Here is a 17,605-nt window from a genome sequence, read left to right as displayed (position 1 = left end):
TTATGATAGCAGTGTAGTGGCACGCCTGACTGTCGGGGCAGTTATAGCATGGCGGGCAGCCAGGGCCCACATAGCACCTAGTTGAGATACCAAGCTATAGAGACTGGCTGACTGGCAGGCAAGGCAATAAGGCACCCCACACCAGCGTGTGAATGTGTTTGTGTTTATGTGCGCTGCTCTAACGGTATAATTTTGTATTCGTCAGTCAATTCGATTCAATTCAAAGGCGCTTTATTGGCATGAGAAAACCTAAGTTTACATTGCCAAAGCAAGTGTCAAAATATAATGAAAACAGTTGAAAAGGGGAAACATATATACAGTTGGAGGGGGTACAGCATTGTGTAAACAGAGCTATGTCACATGTTATATATATATACCAGGAGGATATAAAAGCTTTTTGATACAAATAGCAGCAATCTTTTGCAGTCGCTTTGGAGCAAATGGCAGAAAAATCTAATCTTGTATGAGGATCCCTGGCTCAAAATCTGTTCAGACAGCAGGGTCCATGACCAAATACATATTCATTTTTGGTGGTCCTTGACACACACTGTGTGTGAGTGTAGGTTTGTGTGGGACATGTATGTTAAGTGTCTGGCCTTTTGTTTTTAGTTTTTTTTGTAGCCTGAAACTGAACTTTTGTGTTTAGCGAGAGAATTGTTCAAAAGTGGGGAAATGAGATTTTGGTTCGCTGCATACAAATGTGTTTTGGTGGGGGGTTGGGGGTGTTGAAGGAGTTGCTATTGTTGTGTAAATGGTGTGTGTGTGTGTGTGTGTGTGTGTGTGTGTGTGTGTGTGTGTGTGTGTGTGTGTGTGTGTGTGTTGCGGGTGCGGGTGCGGGTGCGCACACACGTGCGCGAGGTGGGTCAGGGGGTGGAGGAGAGGAGAGGAGGGGGATGTGTGTAGCCTAGATAGAAGCTTTTGTTTAGAGAGGAAATCAGAATTGCAAATCATACAACAGATTGGACGGGCAGACAGACAGACAGACAGACAGACAGACAGAGACAGAAGCCCCGTCTACTGGAGCCAACCAGCTATTTATCAGCCTAATGAATCTATACAGAGTCGGGGCTGAAGGCGCTGGGCTGCTGCTCGCTGCCAGTCACACACAGTCGAAAGGCCTCGGTTATAGTTGTGTCGACAAACATACAATTTCCTGCACGCAATTGATCTCTCAGCCAACTATCAATCACTGTGCTATGTGAGATCATCATGACAGCAGCCATTATCCTTAACTAGCCCATTGTTTCTGAAAGCCACCAATCCTCGACTCCGGATCTCATTTGACTGTCCTATTCCCCCTGTGGTGGTGGTACAAAGTACTCCACCGAGTCAACCCCCCTAGTACTTGTGTCACAGTATAGATAGATTACTCCTGGCCTCGACTGCGAGTGAAAGTTGCTCGGTCAAACCTCTACTAGAGTTTGTACTGGTGTCTGGCATCCTCGATTTTATTACAAAGTACAAGACCTGTCCAGAAATATATATATCAATAATAGTGAAAATGGCAGATCTACAAGAATCTATTTCTATAATCAATGTCGGTACAAAGGAAGCGAAATCGCAATTCATTGCAATCTATCGCGAGTTCACACGATGCCACGTTGTGAGCACGTTTTCCAAAAATGTTCCCAAATTAAGTAACCGACTTGAACACCAAGCATTCATATTCTGCGGGGAACATTTTGGCAAAGAGTTGAATACCCAGGACTTCCGACGTAAAAAAGACCGTAAAAAGACTTATTTGGGATGTTCCTTTTAGGCAGGGTGTTTAACTGTACTCGTACTACTGTACTACATTCTTTTAATGTATTGACTATACTTGTTATGTTCTCCACTTTGTCTAATAAAATACTTAATCAATCATTCAATCAAAAAGTTGGACATTTGGGTGTACATGCAAGTACAGAGACAACTCCGGTCCAGTTAGTTCATTACTACTAAGTCTAATAGAGGGCTTAAGTGGTTAATTGGCATGCATTGTCATCGCGCACATATTATTATTATTATTATTATTATGTCAGCGTGGCTGAGTCACTTTTGAAGCATGTCAGATATCGGGGGGTTTCCTGTCTAGATAGTATGTGGGCGCCGTACAGGCTGCGGGGGGGTTGGGAGGGGGGGTTGGGGGAGCTCGTTGAGCAAGGCGGCTTCCTGCAGGGCGTCGTGCCAGCGCTCCATTAACTGTTTACAAGAGTTCCCCTCCTCTTGCCCCGTGGAAGACCACCGCCACAACCCCCACCCCACCCTAACACAACACATGGAAGTGGTCGAAAGTAACTTAAGTACATAGCAGGGCTGTCACAGTTATTATATAGGCCTAATCGTCTAGTCGCAATCATTTGACATAATCGCGATTATTTGACATAATCGCGATTATTATATAAAATGTCATAATCGTGACATTGCCAGTGTTTCTCAAACTTTCAAATCAAATCCCAAGGTCTCCCCTTAACTCTGACAGTGACGGGTCCATTTGGTCAGAGTTACAGACTTGTATGGGTCAATTTAGACCCCCATAAAGGAACCCACAGAGTCCCTGGAATCCACTTTGAGAACCACTGCTCTATGCTAGCGTCTTTTCCGTTTTCCGCTCCACATTAAAATCTCCGCGTTGCATTGTGTGTGTGTGAGCTTGTAGATCGGCTATTTTCAGCGCGAGTTCTTTCCCCCTCCACAATACGGATGCTGGGGTTTAAGTGGTTAAGTGAAAAGAAAATAAAAATGATGGAGAGCAGGCCTATTTCGGTCTCTTTTGGTTTCCACCACCACCATGCACTCAACAATCAGTGCAGGAAGAGCACAATGGCCACCAGTCCAGGCAGGCAGCCTGTGTGACTCAGTCAGTCAGTCCGTCAGGAGAAAGTGGCTTTCAATGAACACAAACAATAGGAAGTCATTACAGCCGCAGCTGTGGCTCTTTATAGGAGGGGGTTCTGGTTCTGTCTCTGTCTGTCTGTCTGTCTGTCTTTGATTCTCAAACGTAACAGTGGTGATGCTCTTCATTCACACTATGCTTTCGGGTGATGTGAGATATTGACGGTATACGAAATATAATATACATGTCAGCATTCAAAATTGGGGACTCATTCCCTCAGGACAGTCGAGATTTAAACGTCATCCCAGTAAATTCGCAGGCATTTCAAGCGAGTCAGTGGGAACAGGGTTTCTAACGGCGCTGTTGTTGAGCGCCGTTGAGCGCCGAAAATATAAACTAAGCGTGGTTGAACTGTGGCGTTAATCTTTCCTGCGACAGCGTGACTTGTTCTGCCTCTCGCAGATGAATGCGTCATTGTAATATTAATATTTGCCCTCCGTACCACTCTTCTTAACCCAATATGACACTCCAAATAACCATGGCTAATATAGAAATAGAGGAAAGACTGTGATTAATGGATGACATGGGAGTCAGAGCCATATAAGTGCCATCTAATATATTACTACTACTATAATAACAGTGATGTTTTTTATTCTTTTAAATACCACCCTAAAGCATCACGAGTGTGAATGAAAAAGCTTGTTAGTTCTATGAACAAACTGTTGTTCTATTAACCAGAAATGCTTCATGAAATCAATGTTGGTTTAAGAGATTGGCTGGAAAAAGACCTTGTAAACGTACTGGCGGAGAGAGATAGATAGGGGGAGAGAATGTCTGTGTATCGTACAAAGAGCGACGGTTTTCCTTTTGTTAAAATACGTTTGAAAAACGCAACCCGCTATACTACCAATATTTACAAGCAGCCCAAAGTCGCTTATAATAAGCAGACATGGCAACACTGTACTCTGTCTGGATCTTGCCCTGGTTCGCATGCCTCTCTCTATCTCTCTCTCTCTAAACGTGCCGGTGACTCCCACCGGAAACCTACAAGCTTGTCGTGATCTACTAGGCGTCACATCGTAGTGACTGTACTCGAGTAAACGTACTTAGTTCATTTCCGCCACTGTGCGCCAACCGAGTATAAAGGGGGCTTGATGCCCCCTTGCCCCTGCTGAGTATAAACGGGGCTTGATGCCCCCTTGCCCCTGCTGTGGTGGTGGTCAGCTGGGAACTGTTGCCCAGGAGATCAGGGCTGGCTGCTGGCAGCCAATGACAGAAGGGCATGGGCTGGGTGGGAAGGGGGGGTTGAGAGGGTGAGTGCTCGCTTGTGCATGTCGTCACTGTGAACACAGCGTGGTCCCTTACATAAGTGGTTCTCAACCTTTTCAGGCCGCGACCCCCAAAATAATCATATTTTAACTGGGGACCCCCCCCTCCCACCCTACGAGCACTAAGAGTTGAGGCATTACATTGTGTATAACACAGTTCTATTGTGAAAATAGCAGATCTACATGCTCACAACGCCTTGCGTTGCGAGGCGTTGTGAGCATGTAGAATAGATCGTCTATGTTCACAATTTCTGCTTCTAATATTTGACCGTTTGGTAAATGTTTAATTTCTCATTTTAGAGGTATTAAAAAGTCCTTCAATTGTCACTTTAGAAATGTGCAGATACCCTCCGTACACTTAAAATTCATGTTGGTTTGTTTACTGTTGAGTGAGAAAACAACGTTGCCCATTAAGTTAATCCTCTGGGGAACCCCCCAAAATAATTTGGGGACCCCCCCTGGGGGACCCGACCCACAGGTTGAGAAACACTGCATTACATGTCCTGCACGCTGAGGGCACACGGCTAGCACAGAGGCTACTGCTGTACCTCACTGTTGATCTACAAGTAGACATTTTGTTTCATCAACAAATAAAAAGTAGACTAAGATGTTAGGGAGGGACTAGTGGAGAAGAGATCCAGTAGAACTAAAAGACAAGCTTTTTGTTTGGTTGCGCTCCGGGCGGTGTTGGCGCTCTGAAAATAGCAGATCTGCAAGCTCACAACACGTCACGCTGTGACGCATTGTTTATTCGAAATGCTATGACTAAAACGAAATCCAAATTTGCTGTCAAAACTAACACTGCATCGTATTACCCCTATTAGACTGCCAACTTTATAAACGCAGGAGCTAAATGCTAGTGTAGCCGAGATCCAATCACAGCGGCCAGTGCCATAGAGAGTGTGGTTTACAGGATGGTAGGTGACGTGCAGTGAATGGAATGTATCATTAGTGAATACCAGGACGCCACCAGCAGCACAGTATTATACTCTGCTAGCTAGCACACTCCCAATGCTTTACAGCAGTGCTTCCCAAAGCTTTCAGCTCCAGACCCGAGAGAGAAATCCCATGTCTCCCTCCGGCTCCCAAACTAGTGAAAATAGCAGATCTACAAGCTTGCAGATCCGCTGCTATTTTCGCTACTTCTTAAAAGTATTTTTTTCTCCCCTCTAATTAATGTATTGTTTGTTTGAGCGGTGCTAACCGCTCCTACCATCTGGCTTTGCGTGTATGTATGTGCGTCCCTACGTCGCGCAAAGCAAACTGACACCACGACAATGACAACGTATTCATTAGTATTTATTCTCAAAGGCACCGCTCACTTCACACCGGGTTTGATTCTTTTTAAATTGAATTCTTAACCTATGGAAAGTGATGATAAGAGGGTATTCACTACTTCTGACCCATAAAGATTTGTCCGCGACCCGCGTCACGGGCCCCGAGCCACCCTAGGGAAACGGTAGTTTACAGCACCCTTCAGTACAGAGGTTCTACTCAAAGCGTAATCCCCCGGCATCAAGTTGGAACTAGTCTTTAGATTACAAAGTGTTAAGAGTGGAGTTTATTATTATTCCACTATGAGAGGAGATGGGGGGAGGTATGGTTTGTTTTAACTGCCTGTGGGTCGGCCATTAAAGAAATTACAGTATGCCGCTTTTCAAAGCTGCCATGTCTTGCCTCGCGGTCCTGACTGTCTGCCTCATTGTTTTGGCTATGATGGACTATATCCTGCTAAACTGTTAGATTCCTATTAATGATATTGGGAAAAGAAACACAGGCTCGCACATAACACAAAACAATGGGGCTCTATATTTTTAGAAGCGCTCGCGGCGGGGGCCGCAAGGATGGTAATGGGGTGGTCTGTCTGTGTGTCCTTTTTTGACAATTTGTGTGACACATTTCTCCTCTAATCGTCGTATACACGAAACACGGCAGCCAGGTTGAACGTGGTAGAGATAATCCAAAGCTAGCTCACATATGCAGAATTTGTTGCTGTCGGGTAGAAACCTCTTACCGTATCTCTATATCGTTGTTGTCGGGTGGAAACCTCGTATCTCCAAGTTTCAAATGTGTACGTCCTTTCGCAAAGTAAAGCCCTGCTTCATCATACAAGGCCGTCGCACAAAAGTAGTGAAAACAGCAGATCTACAAGCACACAACGCCTCGCGGTGCGAGGCGTTGTGTGCTTGTAGATCGTCTGTTTTCACTAGTTTAAATATTTTTTTAAATGATAAATGCAAAAGAACCGGTTTTGGACGTACAAGGTTTTCATCCGACAGCGACGATATTCTTTAAACCCTTTGTGTTTTTTGTGATTATCTTATCGGCCCTACTTGATTCATACTACAGCGTCACACAAAAGTAGCAAAAGTAGCAGATCCACAAGCTCGAAACTTGTTTGTTACGTTTTGAAAAAGTGACAGTTTTCCTTTCCAGCCGACCGAGACAAGATACTTGTTGGTGACAGGGTTGGGGTCAGTTTTCTCCCATCAGTCAGCCGGGTGCTTGGGAACGCCACTGTGGCCTTTTCACTCTTGGGGCCCTCTGTCTAGTTTGTGGGTGGTAAAGCTGTCGCATTCGGGCCGATAATAACAGACAAGCGCTGCTTAGTGCAGTGTTTTTTTCCCGTCCAGGCGCTTAATGCAATCTATCAACGCTGAGATTCCCAAATTTCCCATGCCTTGTTGCGAGCAGAAACCGCCGATTCCGTAGTCTGTGTGGAAATTAGGGGTCTAGTCCTCCTTATGCTCCCGGTCCCGGAGCAGTGGATTATGGGGGATTATCTCTGGTCTGTGTCAAGCGTGTTGGAAACGTCTCTATATGTGTCGACCGACGTCTGTGTGTTTGTACATCTGTGTGTGTGTGTGTGTGTGTGTGTGTGTGTGTGTGGTCTTCGGTGTCTTCGTTAGGCATTGGTTTCACTTGAACGATTGGCAGCCACACTTTTTAAGGACCCTACTCTCACCATGCACCAACTATTACACTCACCATTGTCTTCATATTATAGTTGACTTGACTTAAACCGTAAAAAGATACAGTATATATATTTTTTCAGTTATAGTTAGTTACAGTGCAGGCTGCATGTGAACAGCCCATCGCGGCAGCTTGTGAGCTTGGCTATTATTTTCGGCGTGGGACGAATGAATCAGTCTTCACGTGCATGCTTTTTTAAACACATAAATTGTGCATTTACACAGCGCCTTTATCCAAGGCGCTTTACAGAGAACGTGCATTACATTCACCTATCAAGGACTGCGACTGAACTGGGAACCTTTCATGTTCTAAAGCCCCTTTTCGACTGCAGTTTTAGCACTACACCACACCACACTACACCACACCACACCGCACCACATAAAAGTATCTACATTTTCCATTACACAAAAGTACCTCTATCGGTAAGAAACAAATTGACCCTTTTAACTGTGATTATAATACATAATAAATTTGTATTACAACTATCCTAATTATAATGCACTATAATGGATTATAACTGTGATTATAATACATTATAAAGTATTAATGTATTACTATGATAATTATAATATACTATAATAGATTATAATAGTGGTTATAACACAATAGAATCTATTATCATGTATTACAACTATATCCTGGTGGTCTAAATGAAAAGCCAGTGAGTGATCAGTCATTATGAAGTGTTTGGCCCTGTTTGGTCTAGCTCAGACCTACTCTAGAGTGGATACTTTTTAGTACCCCGTTTAGTACCACTTTCACACCACTCTACCCAGGGCCTTGTAGTGGAAAACCTCACACAAGTGGGCGGTGTGGTGTGGAGTGGTGTGGAGTTGGGCCAGTGGAAAAGGGGCTTTAGACAGCAACTCTACTCCTTACTACTAGTTACTACTCCCTTATAACGTGTCTGTCTCTGTGGCTTTGTCTCCAGATTCTCCAGACTCTGGACCTGCGTCCAGTGAAACTGGGGGAACGACCTACTCTGCCCCTGTGGGGCTTTCAGGTAAACACACCGTCCACTTCCTTCATTCTCTCTGTCTTCAGTCTCTCTCTCTTCCCCCTCTCATCCCCTCCTTCTCTCTCCCTCCTTCCTTTCCCTGGTCACTACCTTCCTTCCATCTCTCCAGTGGTGTCAGTTCAGCAAAAGCTAAGGTATGGCAAAAGCTAAGCTAAGGCCTTCGCGCACGTGCAAGACACCAGTCATGTTGCCATACCTTAGCAACAATGGCAGCTGCCATACCCAATTGACGCCTCTGCATCTCTCCTACTGCTCCAACCCCACCACTCTCTATTCTTTCTTTCTTTCTTTCTTTCTTTCTTTCTTTCTTTCTTTCTTTTGGTGATGATGAGACAGTGGCCATACCTCCCCTGGCCCCCCAAGAAAGGGTCTGTGTTTCTTTTTGACTGACCGAGTGCTCCTCTCTTCTCCGTCTCCGTTCTTTTGCCGCGCGATGCCGTAATGGAAAACAAGCCTGCCCGGCGGATGTTTGGCACAGGCTGCTGCTGCTGCAGTGTATGTGTGTATGTGTGCGTGCGCTTGTGTGTGTGTGTGTGTGTGTGTGTGTGTGTGTGTGTGTGGTCAGGAGCAACTAAGCAGTGGTCAGGAAGTTGCTCTCAGAATGTAAAATATCAACATTTTCTTTCAATTAAAAATAAGTTACTGCGCGCTCTCTCTCTCTCTCTCTCTCTCTCTCATTGGTTAAGTGTTACGTCTGTGCTACCTTCTCAAAACACAAATGATTTACCAAAGGACCAATAATTATATGATAACTTTCCAACAGAAATACTTTTTTGTTGGAATTAATCAAACTGGGAACGAGGTCTCTTCCTTCCACGACAGTTTTGTTACTAGTTAATTAAAGATTGATTCTTTTATACAGAACATACATTAGCCACTTCAGCCCTATATAAAAGCTCACAATGCGTTGCATTGTATCTACAAAGTAACTGGTAACTAAAGTTTTCAAATAACCTGTGTGGAGTAAAAGTAGGCCTACAACGTTTGCCTCTGAGATGTATAGTAGAGTGGAAGTTATTAGAAAAAAGGAAACACCCGAGTGAAGCAAAAGTACCTCAAAATTGTATTTAAGTACAATACTTGAGTAAATGTGCTTAGTTACTTTACCACGCACAGAGAGAGAGAGAGAGAGAGAGAGAGAGAGAGAGCGAGAGAGAGAGAGAGAGAGAGAGCTCCAGCTAGCTCCAGGCTGGTGTGTTTGTGTGTGTTTTGCTGCAGCTCAGATGGTTCTCATTACAAGGGCTTTAAAGCCTGTTTTATGTCAGTTGGTGTTCACTGACCATTTTCCCCCTCCTTTGTTTAGCAGTGGGGGTGGGGCGGGGGCCCGCGCACGTGTGTGTGTGTGTGTGTGTGTGTGCGCGCACACGTGTGTGAGCTTGTGTGTGTGTGTGTGCGTGCACACGTTCTTAGATGGGGCAGAGATTGGAGCGGTTGCTAGATGAACCAGATAGAGCAAATGAACACACGGTTATCGCTCTCCTCTCCTCTCCTCTCCTCTCCTCTCCTCTCCTCTCCTCTCCTCTCCTCTCCTCTCCTCTCCTCTCCAGTGGTAGCAGCACATTCATAAATGTGTGGCTGCGTGGTGAACCCGTCTTGCCTTCACCTCCCCCTGTTCAAACCCCCTTCCCTCCTCCCAGTTCCTCCTTCTGGTGGGACGTCCTTACGTCCCCCCTGCGTGCACACACACACACACACACACACACACACACACGCACACACGCACGCACACACACCATGCACGCAAACTAGAATAACTTCTTTTACGCATTCAGACTGAGTTAAGTTCAGTTTGTGGCGTATACCGTATAAGGTTGCCGTCAGACAGAAACCTCTTATCTCCATATTGTCACTTTTTGCACTTTTTTCCCCTTGTAGATTACTGGCATATGCGTGATCGTACTTAGTCACACAAAAGTGTCTACTTTTACTGCTACTTGTTTGTTTTGAATCCCGGAAGGTAACAGAGTGGACGTAATGAGGTTTCTTCCCGAGAACATCGTATCAAATTCTTATGATTTTTTTCTCTTTTTTCTCTAAAGTAAATCTCTGCTTCACTATGCAAGGCTGTCGTGCAAAACTAGTGAAAACAGCAGATCTACAAGCACACAACGCCTCGCATCGCGAGGCGTTGTGTGCTTGCAGATCGGCTATTTTCACTATCTTAAATCATTTTCAAAACGATAAACACAAAAGGAACGGTTTTGGACATACAAGGTTTCCACCCGACAACAGCGATATATATATATATATTTTTCTCCTTTCTTAACACACGGTGAAACTGTGAAACCCAAGACCCGCGGGGTCTTATAAATTGAGTCCTCCTCCTCGCTGGCGTCTGCCCTCCCCCCGCCCGCCTCCCCCACCCAGCTTGTTGTTTGCTTCTCGACTCTCGAGAGCAGTACAGAAACGGAACCGCAAATGGACCCCGTAAAAAATAAAAAGGCATCCGCCGCCGTTCCGTTTGAGTTACTGGAGAAGAAAACGTTTTGGGGGGATAAGAAGAAGTGCTCTCTGTGGAGACCGACAACAGCCACACGGCTAGCCTCTCCGCTCCCCAGAGGTCCACGGCTGACCTTTTAATACACCCATTCATCTCTTCATGTTCTCCTCGCCAGACTGTATTTACAGGGGAAACAGGAAGAGGGGGAGGGGGAGGGGAGGGTTTGGTGCGAAGGAACGAGGGTTGAGCCTGATTCATGCCTCATTGCGCGACGCCGTGTTGTCCTTTCGCCTTGACAAAATTGGCGAAAGTTATTACTTCGGTGAAGTACGACACGAGTGAGCAAGAGAGAAGAGGCTTTTCAAACGTGGCGAGACTCTCGCTCGTGCTACTCTCGGAGAGCCTAATAGGTTGACTCTTGTAGTAACTCAAAGATTCCACATATTAAGACACACGGGTGACAGAGGTTGAGAGAGAGAGAGAGAGAGAGAGAGAGAGGGCGTTGTTCACGTATCTATTTGTAACTCTTCAGAGTCAAATGAACGGCGAGGACTTTTGCTGCTGCATGTGCAACCTTTTTGTAGGTGAACAGAAGAGACCAGACAGAAACAGGGATACACTCTCTCTCCCTGCATACTCTCTCAAAAATGTTCTAACTCGATCACAAAGGGGGCTTTATTGGCGTTTGGAGACGTTTACGTTGCCAACGGCAAAAGGGGAACGAAACAGTCAAAATAACGTATGCACAATTAAAAGGGAACAAAGAAACGTGTAAACAGAGCTGTGTTGCATTTGCAACATAGAGAAGACTAGCTTACGAAACCATAATCATCGTGCGTTTGCCGTCAGAAATGTCTCTTCTCTTCTACTCTCTCTCTCTCTCCCTCTCCCCCCCTCTCTCTCTCTCTCTCTCTCTCTCTCTCTCTCTCTCTATCCCTCCTGGAAAGCGAGAGGCTAGTAGTTATTCGGGCCATTAGGAGTTAAGAGCTAGCTGTGACAGCAGCGACAAGCGCAAATGCAAACTAGGCTGCCTGCCAGGCTAGCGGCTCCAGCTAACTCTCTCTCTCTCTCTCTCTCTCTCTCTCTCTCTCTCTCTCTCTCTCTCTCTCTCTCTCTCTCTCTCTCTCTCTCTCTCTTTCTGGCTCACGTCATCGGTGAGCCTGGAGCACTGAGGCTGCTGCAGCGAGCGCCACTGGGGCTGAGCAGGAAAGCAAAGGGATGTTGGTGGCCGCTGGCCAAAAGGGAGGGGGAGTTGTTGGTTGGGTACTGGGGAGGGAGGGAGGGAGGTTCTTGACTTGGCTGGAGCTGGGCTTTAGGGCCTACTTTGGAGGAGGAGGAGGGGGGGAGGCTCACCCAGGATAAGGAACAGTGCTTGGAATCTTATAAGTCCTCATTTCTTCTGGCATAGGTTTTTTTTTTTTATAGGATTCATAGGACCGTGGTTACGTCGGTAACGTCTCGTGTTGTATAACTAGGAAGTGGAAACTGTTTGGATGCCGCCGTCAGGGCATATTGGACGTTAGCACGATTTGTACTCGGTGGCGTCAGTTCAGCAAAAGCTAAGGTATGGCAACATTTGTGCGCTTTTGTGCGCGTGCAAGACACCAGTCATGTTGCCATACCTTAGCAACAGGCATGATGAATTTAAGTACGTTTAATTGTTTCCCCCTGTAGCCAAGGTATGGCAGCTGCCATACCTTTCCATACCCAATTGACACCTCTGTTTGTACTGTTCTTTTGGCGCTAGCGAGGGGCTATTATAGCTGATGCTATATGGCGCTGCAGTGGGCTGTGTATGTGTGGTTGATAATATCTTGGCAGGGAAGCTTCTCGTGACTCGGTTGGTTTTGCGCGTCGTGTCTCGATCTATTTCCTGTGCGAGACGCCACAGCGACACAGACACTGGCACATAAATCAGGCACGATGGCACCAGCATTAACCTTTCGCTGTCAAGTGTGTCTGTGTGTGTGTGTGTGTGTGTGTGTGTGTGAGCGCAAAGGTTCACATGAACTACTAAGGTCTAAGTCTGTAGGCTCGGTGCGTGTGTCAGGACTATAGGATGACTAGAATCACTAGTCGTCAGGTAGAAAACCTGTACTGACCAAAACCGGTAGCCTACTTTTTAGAAGATAGAAAGGAATCTGTGTGTTCGGAATGGATCCAATGTACTTATTATCATTTTAATCGTGAGCTCTTATGAATATTTTTCATAGGTTAAATATTTATTAAACCCCCAGACATAGCCGCTTGCAATCTGGCTTTCGCTACTTTGGGAATGTTATGTTAGCGCGGGCGAACGTGTCCAAAGATTTAAAGAAACGTTTAGTTATTTGTTTTTTCCCTGTAAAGATACATGTCACATGGTGGGGCGTTGTGAGCTTGTTTGTGTGTGTGTGTGTGTGTGTGTGTGTGTGTGTGTGGTGCTTGTAGTGTGCGTGCGTGCGTGTGTGTGTCTGTCGGTGGCATGTCTACTGGTGCCATCAGGGAGTGACCCTGAAGTGCCTGTATGTAAGAAGATCACACGCGCAGTCGCGCACACACACACACACACACACACACACACACACACACACACACACACACACACACACGTACACACACACACACACACAGGCGAGCAGATAGAATGACCCAGTGCGAGCGCTGGCATATGGCCGACTGTCACACAAGTGTTTCCTCTCGTCGCAGGTTAAATTTAGGTGGAGTTGTATTCTTGTCCCGCGAGCCGCTCACACAGACAGACGCAGACAGACAGACAGTCACCTAGCTAGACAGACGGACACGTCAATAAGTCAGGCAGTTAATTTAGTGGTTCAGAAAACTTTCCTCACGTCAGGCACCCTGCAAGCGCCATGTGTTTGGCAGCGGGCAGACTGGACACCCATCTGAAAATAGATCCACCCAGGGGACCTGCATTGCACGATTAGTGTGTGTGTGTGTGTGTGTGTGTGTGTGTGTGTGTGTGTGTGTGTGTGTGTGTGTGTGTGTGTGTGTGTGTGTGTGTGTGTGTGTGTGTGTGTGTGTGTGTTTTGTTTTGAATGCTTCAAAGTTGCAATTGTTTTTGAAGCCGTGAGCTTGTAGATGTGCTCTTTTCAAATATCCAATATATTGTCGTTGTCGGGTGGAAACCTTGTATGTCCAAAACCGTTCATTTTGCATTTATCAATAAAAAAATGATTTAAACTAGTAAATCTGTTTTCACTACTTTTGTGCGACGGCCTTGTATGATGAAGCAGGGCTTTACTTTGCGAAAGAACGTACAAATGTGAAACTTGGAGATACGAGGTTTCCACCCGACAGCGACGATATATATAGGGTTAAAGTGGTTATTAGTATTATTGCTTAGTTGGGACATTGCAACCCCTCTCCCCAGGACCTCTGGGGGTCCCCAGACCCCACTTCTTTTGAGAGCCAGCACTGAGTTAATGAGTCAGCCAAGGAGCCAGTCAGACGTATCACCAACATGCTATTCAACCTTTTCATCCAGAGGGGGTGTGAAGACTTAAGGTTTATCTTTAACTTCCTCTTACCTTGTCACCTTGACTCGCTCAATCCCACCGCAGGCTGTCATTTGATCACAAGGAGACCCCGGAAGGAATGTCACCGACTGTCATTTAAAGCTCAACCCCCTCAATCAAAGGGCTTTTAGATCTGCTATTTTTGTAGCGGATTGTTGTAGTTTTTGGTTGATTGTTTTTTGAGAAATCTATTAGAACAGTGGTTCTCAAAGTGGATTCCAGGGACTCTGTGGGTTCCTTTGTGGGGGTCTAAATTGACCCATACAAGTCTGTAACTCTGACAGTGTACAAATGGAACCAAATGAACCCTGACGGGTTCATTTGGTTCCTGTCAGAGTTAAGGGGAGACCTTGAAATTTGAAAGATTGAGAAACCGCATTAGAAGAAATGACCCAGAAAAAAACACTTTTCGGTTATTAAAGCACAGGTTTCTCAACGTCGGGCCTGGGGACCACCGTGGGGCCCCCTTCCACAGTGCAGATTGGGGGTCCCCGAGGTTATAAAGTGGAGGTCCTTGAAACGAAACCGTTTTTTCTTTTTTAGAACCACCGAGCCTTTTTCAGAAGGAACCGGCACTCGAGACCCCATAGAGAGGGAACGCTGGAAACAGAGTGTCCCTCAGTCTTTCTCAAGCATTCCTGCCTTGTTTGGGTTAGCTGGGAGAGGAAAAGGCTGCATAGGATATGACCTCATGTCTTTGAGGAAAAGGCGAGCGGACAGGCAGGCAGGCAGGCAGGCAGAGAGGCCTCCTCGCAGCGGAAAACAAACACTAGCGAGAGCGACGGCTAAACGCCACACGGCTAAAGTCCGGGGGCGTCCTGTGAACTCCTCGAGCGTCTAAACAAAATAATGGACTCCAAAATGAGCCGCACGGCGCGGCCATTTTAACTCTCGTCGTTAAATTAAACACGTTTGGATTTTTACAGTGTTCCAAGGAGTAAAGCTACAAAAACACACACACACACACACACACACACACACACACACACACACACACACACACACACGCACACACACACACACACACAGAACAACAATACTCACAAAACAAAGACATGCAAAGTCATTGCACTTCTAGGTGTAAATCAAATGGTCCCATTTTAGCTGTTCTGTTGGTTTGTTCTTTTCAAACGACAATGCCGCTGCATGGCTGTAAATAAATCATAAAATACATACAGTTTATGCACATCTATACTGTATATGAACTCTAGGAGTGTACAAATGGAACCAAATGGACCTATAAGTGTCCACCTGGTTCCATTGGTACACTCTCAGAATGACGGAGGTGAAAATGGCAGGGCTTTTTGGTTCTCAACCTGTGGGTCGGGACACCCAGGGGGTCCCCAAATTATTTTGGGGGGTCCCCAAAGTAATAACTTAATGTGCAACATTATTTTCTCACTCAACAAACCACCATAAAGTTTAAGTGTGTAGAAGGTATCTCCACATTTCTAAAGTGACAATAAAGGACTTTTTAAATACCTAATACCAAAAATGACAAATGAAACATTGGCCAAATTGTCAAATATTAGAGGTAGAAATTGTGAAAATAGTCGATCTACATGCTCACAACGCCTCACAACGCGAGGCATTGTGAGCATGTAGATCTGATATTCTCACAATAGAACCGTGTTATACAAAATGTAATGCCTCAACTCTTAGTGCTCGAAGGGGGTCCCCAGTTCAAATATGATTATTGTGGGGGTCGCGGCCTGACAAGGTTGAGAACCAACTGCCCTAGAGAAGGAGAAGTAAGATGGCTGCTTTGGGTGGAGTGGAGAGAGAGAGAGAGAGAGAGAGAGAGAGAGAGAGAAGGGCTGGCAGTTCTGTTCTGTTCTCTGTAATTTGGAGGCCTGTGCGCTCAGCCAATGAGCGCCGCGGAGCCGCGCACGCAGAGGGCCGCTCCGCTCCGCTCTGCGCCGCGCAGGGGCCAAGGAGGCTCTCATTACTCCCCCACTTCCTTTCCCCGCGCTGCGGCCAAGCCGCCTCTTGGCAAGGGACTTAATTTTGGTTTTTTTGGCCGTTCCTCTTGTTCCCCACCCTGTGTCATTATGCTGCACAAATCAGAAAAACAGCTCGCAGAGAGAGAGAGGGAGAGAGAGAGAGAGAGGGACGGAGAGAGAAAAACAGAAGAGACAGCTATAGGAGAGGGTTTCAGGGCACGAAAAACAAAACTGCTAATGTGCGTTTAGTTTGGAGGTTTGTGCATAGTTTATTACTGTGTATATCGTCGTGGTCGGGTGGAAACCTCGTATCTCCAAGTTTCAAATTTGTACGTTCTTTCGCAAAGTAAAGCCCAGCTTCATCATACAAGGCTGTGACACAAAAGTAGTGAAAACAGCAGATCTACAAGCACACAACGCCTCGCGTGCGTGCGTGCGTGCGTGCGTGCGTGCGCGCGCGTGCGTGTGTGTCGTCCAGCCGGTTGTTTCCCACGCCGATCTTTGGTGTCCCTTCGGCAGGTGTTTGATTACCTGTCTGTCTGTAAGCCCCCCTCCCCCCACGAGACACACAGTCCCGTTGCTGCTGTTGGGTGTGTGTGTGTGTGTGTGTGTGTGTGTGTGTGTGTGTGTGTGTGTGTGTGTTTAAGTGAACCGATGACATCATCATTATTGCCCGCCTGGCACTGTCTATCCAACCGGCGAGTGTTTATTTACGCTGTCGCCCTGGGAAATCTGTGCGTGTGTGCGCGTGTGCGTGCAGGGTCAGAATGATAAAATGTAGGAATAATGGCAAGAGTAGGACGGGTGTTATGAAGGAGTTATAAGTATTAGTCTGCTTTAAGCCTGTTGGTTCTCAAAGTGGGGTCCGGGGACCCCCATGGGGTCCAAGTGGTTCCCAGCTAAATGACTTAATAATAGAGTCAAAGTCAGTTTAACCACTTTACGCCTATATACTGTACATGAGCTATTAAAAAACTTGAAAGACATTTTGAATATTCATGAAGCATTTTATCTAGGGATGTCCCGATACCACTTTTTTGCTGACCAAGTACAAGTACGAGTACTTAATTTGAGTACTTGCTGATACCGAATACCGATACTGTAAGTTAAGTTTCTGTACAAGTGCTTATGGTAAATAGTGCGTGGCGCTTGTGATAAAGACATACTGCTTTCCCACTTTAATTTGACCGGTTCAATTATTCCTCATGACTATTGTTAGCATTCCCCTTTGTTCCAGACACATGGTCATGCTACAAACATTTCGAGTGCTAGTATGCTAGCTACTGGTATTCAGAGAGTTTGCGTTACATCATGATCCCATTGTGTGCATTTACCTTCCATTCTTTATTTAGTCTGCAAATGACATGCACAGTACAATTGTTTGGTTTAACATGGTTTTGTTCTACCTCATTGCTAACTAATACACTCACTTCATGTGGGTCAGCTAAAAGAGTCACACCTGTCTGCACTGCTCATTATATAGGGTGGGTAAGGTAATTGGGTCATACCATGTGCCAGGGGTGTGGGCCTTTTTCAGTTTAAAGTGTTTAATGTATGAAAAGAATTGTGA

At 45.8% G+C, this 17,605-nt stretch overlaps 1 protein-coding gene across 1 annotated transcript in view; it reads left to right on the top strand.

Annotated features, from left to right (window-relative positions):
* Positions 1-17,605, top strand: part of smad7 (SMAD family member 7) — a gene marked incomplete at its 5' end in the record, with an annotated part of 30,373 nt that overhangs the window by 3,510 nt on the left and 9,258 nt on the right. Inside the window, one exon of the mRNA XM_080743841.1 lies at positions 8,048-8,119. Coding sequence (XP_080599967.1) covers positions 8,048-8,119 — 72 coding nt within the window. The remainder of the gene's footprint in view (positions 1-8,047; positions 8,120-17,605) is intronic.

This window comes from Nannobrachium achirus, assembly GCF_963921795.1.
Source record: "Nannobrachium achirus genome assembly, chromosome: 15".
Lineage (NCBI taxonomy): Eukaryota > Metazoa > Chordata > Actinopteri > Myctophiformes > Myctophidae > Nannobrachium > Nannobrachium achirus.
The sequence above is the reverse complement of the archived record's forward strand: the minus strand, read 5'-3'. Positions and strand labels throughout refer to the sequence as shown.